We start from the raw sequence: 3,891 nt of genomic DNA on the forward strand, positions 1-3,891 counted from the left end.
CACATGTTGCAAGCTGTTACCGTGGTAACGTCAGACACCATAACGCCATCTTGGAGTGGTGTTTCAGGTGTTACTACGCCGTTAAGAGCCTCAATGTCCGTAATAACTCCCCAAAACCGCCTGTACCCAACACTGTTAATGAATATACTAGATTAATAGTACAAAAATGATATCGATTTCAATATTATTTACATAAATGATATGTATGTCGCCGCCCTTTGTATTAAAAGAAAACACACATTTTTGTATGAAAGTTGTGTTTTATGCAAGAACTATTTTTGGTTTATGTTATGCCTTGTGAACAAAAGATATTAGATTGTTATCATCTAAAGTTCTAAACGTGAATACATTACTTGTTTTTGTAATACGTTATTACTTCTTGTATTCAATTCTTACCGATACGAACTAAACTTTTACCCTAAAATAGTAAAATATCACTTTTCATTTGGGAATTGGGAATTAGGGTTTGAAAGGTTTGTTTTTTGATCCGCTTAGCAATAGAGTACTTTAAGTCTAAAGAGTAACCAACTTTCAAAGATCGTGAGGGGTTCGTTATTGTAGATTATCACACTATGCAGAAGCTATTCTCCCTCAAACTAATTACCAGAAACCCAAGAAAAATTGCTTCACAAACCTTACGATCAAACCCATTCCCTCCCCACCGGGCCCCCGATGTGCCCCCACATCACCACCACCTCCACCACCGTGGTTTCTCTCATTATACCACTTCTCCACAGCCATTGCAGCAAGCACCCACCAACTGTTTGATGAAAGTCCTTTCAAACCAAGTTCTTCTAAAGCGGCTCTTGCCTAATGCGCTTTTGAAACTGAAAGCCACAAGCAAAATTTTCGTGGATCATGGTGAACTTGGGTTTGTAAGAGCTCAATTCAGAAGACAAAGCTTCCAATTCGACCAACCTATTAGTTACCAAAAAACATGGTAATTGCTTTTGTCTATCTTCTGTTATCAATATCACCAACGATTTATTCCACAATTGGAGTCTATTTCTTTCTGTCTTATTTTTGTACCCCAAAAATATTCCCATTTCATGTAATTGACGCCATATCCTCAAAACCTTTCTTGGCTCAATTTGGATGGATGAAAGTTAAGGACTCTAGGAAGAACACATTTATTTTATTGTTAAGTGTTGCTACACGACATAAACTGATAAACGTTTCTAGTTTTTTCCCCTTTCTTAATAAAGAGATCAGTCTACAAATCTTCTTATTGACACAGGCAGTCGCAGTTTAGAAGGAGACTCACCAGCGATGGTGTGGTAATAGGTTTAATCGTGACAAATGTAGCTGTGTTTCTGCTATGGAGAGTTGCTGATCGTAAGTTCATGATGCAAAACTTCATGGTGAGTGACTGAGTTCTCTTTATGCTTATTAACATCATAACCTAATTCTTTTATGAGTATTACTTTATTTGAATTATATCATTTGTACAGATACAATTGGACAACTTCAAAAGTGGACGATTCCATACTATGATAACTGCTGCTTTCAGTCATATTGAAGTTGGACATATCATCTCAAATATGATTGGGCTTTATTTCTTTGGCAGGAGTGTGAGTGTGCATGCCTTTAAATGACTGATACGCTTAAAACGTTTTTAAGAAAATAACACCACACTCGAGAAATGGAAGGGCAAATTCGTAAAGAGTTAGGAGCTAATGGGGGAAACCTCCTTTCCTGACTTTCTTTCTGTATTAAGTCAAAAAAAAAAAAAAAACCATAGTTTTGTTAACTTGTCCTTTTTGACAAATAATTGAACAGATTGGACAACAATTTGGGCCTGAATTTCTGCTGAAGTTATACTTAGCTGGGGCTTTTGTTGGTTCAGCCTTCTTTTTGGTGCACCATGCTTTTCTGGCTCCATCATCAAAGGTAAGTTGTTGCATGAATTGGTAAAAGAGTGAAACATTTATTAATCGGTAAAAAAGCGAATGTTTGTTGCATTTTTTGGTAAAAAGGTGAAACATTGTTGCATTAATTAGTTAGATGATGAAAAGTTGTTGCATTAATTAGTAAAAAGGTGAAAATTTGTTGCATAAATTGGTAAAAAGGTGAAAATTTGTTGCATTAGTTGGGAAAAAGGTGAAAGATTGTTGCATTAATTGGCAAAAAGGTGAAACATCGTTGGAACTCATCCGTAAAAGGTGAAAGATTGTTGCATAAATTGGTAAAAAGGTAAAACATTGTTGAATGAATAAGCATTAAACCAAAGCCATGTCATGAGGCCACGGGTGTTACAATTATTTGGTCTCAATGGTTTCATTATTTAGTCTAAAAAATCACTTTGCTGCATAAATTAAGAATAAAAAGGTTAAAACATTATTATTGCATAAATGATAAAGCAAAACATATATTGATATATTTTATCGTTTGTTTGATAAATACAGGACAGACGATTATTCGAATCCGACCCTTCAAAAGTTCCAGGGCTGGTATGCTAACATTCCTATTTAAAAAAAAAAAAAAATAGTAACACTGACACATGATATAAACAATATATGAGTTTGCAAATTCAATTCTGTGATTTTAGGGAGCAAGTGGTGCAGTGAATGCTATTATGCTTCTTGATATATTCCTTTACCCAACAAAAACTATATATCTTGAATTTATCATACCTATTCCTGCAATCTTACTGGTAAATAAATTGACTTTCATTTTTAATGCAACAATCATATAAATTTCGTTTTTGACTTTTCCCATTGTTGCGTGTGATTGTTTCAGGGGATATTTTTAGTTGGGCATGATATGATGAGAATACTAGAGGTACCATAATTTATTTTATATGTTAGGGGTTGTTTGATATGTCTCTTACTCGGTCTGGTAAGAGGTTGAATCTGACTCGATAAAATTCAGACAGTTTGATACCATGCTTGGAAGCTTATGACTCGGTCCTGACTCCTGTAAAATGCCTCTTACTCGGTTAGACTCAGGACCGAGTCTTATCAGAGTCGGGGCTGAGTCTTACTCAGTCAACTTTGACTCAACAACTATCAAACAATCCTTTAGTCTCTTTCTTTTTGGCTTTATACAGAAAGAAAGAAGAACTTAATACAGAAAGTTAGGTAATTACTATTACGATGAATTGTTTCAGGGAAATAGTCAAATCTCTGGGTCTGCACACTTGGGTGGTGCTGCGGTGGCGGCGATAGCTTGGGCACGGCTGAGGAAAGGGCGGTTTTGACTTATGAATTCTTTTAGTTAAACTAGATTTATTTGACTTAAAAAGAGTATATAGATTCTATTCTAAGATAGCCTAAGGGTGTTGTTTTTGCCTAACTTTCACACTCATTTGGGCCTATTTATTAGGGAGTTTAAATATTCAATTCTTAACTATAGACTAGAGAACCCATTTGATTGATCCTTGTATTTAATGGGCCAAGTTAAATAGGGTTTAGTTCATGGGTCTCATTTATACTTTATAAGAGGACTAACAATGGTTTTGAGTTGAAAATAGGTTTGAAGTTGGACCAACTACAAGCTCTATCATATGTACTTGAACGGATTGCTTTTATAGGTAGTGTACCATTAAAAGCATTTTACATAGTTTTCTACCTAGGTATTTATACGTCATATTGAACCTATTAAAATATTTTTCTATGATTCCAAAAGAAACATCATCATGACAAACAACAATAATAACGAACCAAAGTTTTTTCAAATAGAATAAGAGGTAGGCAACCTCTATATGTGGAAATACTATTTTCATCGACGACATTCGACATAAAATAATATGAACCCATACCGGATGATTTCATGCATATTTAACGTCTGTCCACAATAAAGAAAAAAAGAAACAACCATGTATGACTTAAGTTAAAAGCAAATAAGCAACAAAACTAAAAGAGGAACAACAAATTTTGGGATTTAATAATG

The 3,891-nt window shown here is 34.6% G+C and overlaps 1 protein-coding gene across 1 annotated transcript; it reads left to right on the forward strand.

Moving 5' to 3' along the window:
- Positions 1-354: 354 nt before the first annotated feature.
- Positions 355-3,489, forward strand: LOC145117751 (RHOMBOID-like protein 12, mitochondrial). Its single transcript, XM_079054061.1, has 8 exons — positions 355-940; positions 1,238-1,361; positions 1,452-1,571; positions 1,780-1,890; positions 2,406-2,450; positions 2,549-2,653; positions 2,740-2,781; positions 3,110-3,489. The coding sequence occupies exons 1-8, from the start codon at positions 573-575 to the stop codon at positions 3,197-3,199; spliced, it is 1,005 nt and encodes a 334-aa protein (XP_078910187.1). The 5' UTR covers positions 355-572; the 3' UTR covers positions 3,200-3,489.
- The last annotated feature ends 402 nt before the right edge of the window (positions 3,490-3,891 follow it).

Source organism: Lactuca virosa, chromosome 5 (assembly GCF_052849685.1).
Source record: "Lactuca virosa cultivar CGN04683 chromosome 5, Lactuca_virosa_CGN04683_v6, whole genome shotgun sequence".
Taxonomy (NCBI): Eukaryota; Viridiplantae; Streptophyta; class Magnoliopsida; order Asterales; family Asteraceae; genus Lactuca; species Lactuca virosa.

Coding starts and splice junctions, on each gene's coding strand:
- LOC145117751 (XM_079054061.1), top strand. CDS start 573: ATGCAGAAGCTATTCTCCCTCAAACTAATTACCAGAAACCCAAGAAAA. Junction 941..1,237: donor ATTAGTTACCAAAAAACATG/GTAATTGCTTTT, acceptor TTATTGACACAG/GCAGTCGCAGTTTAGAAGGA. Junction 1,572..1,779: donor TTTATTTCTTTGGCAGGAGT/GTGAGTGTGCAT, acceptor ATAATTGAACAG/ATTGGACAACAATTTGGGCC.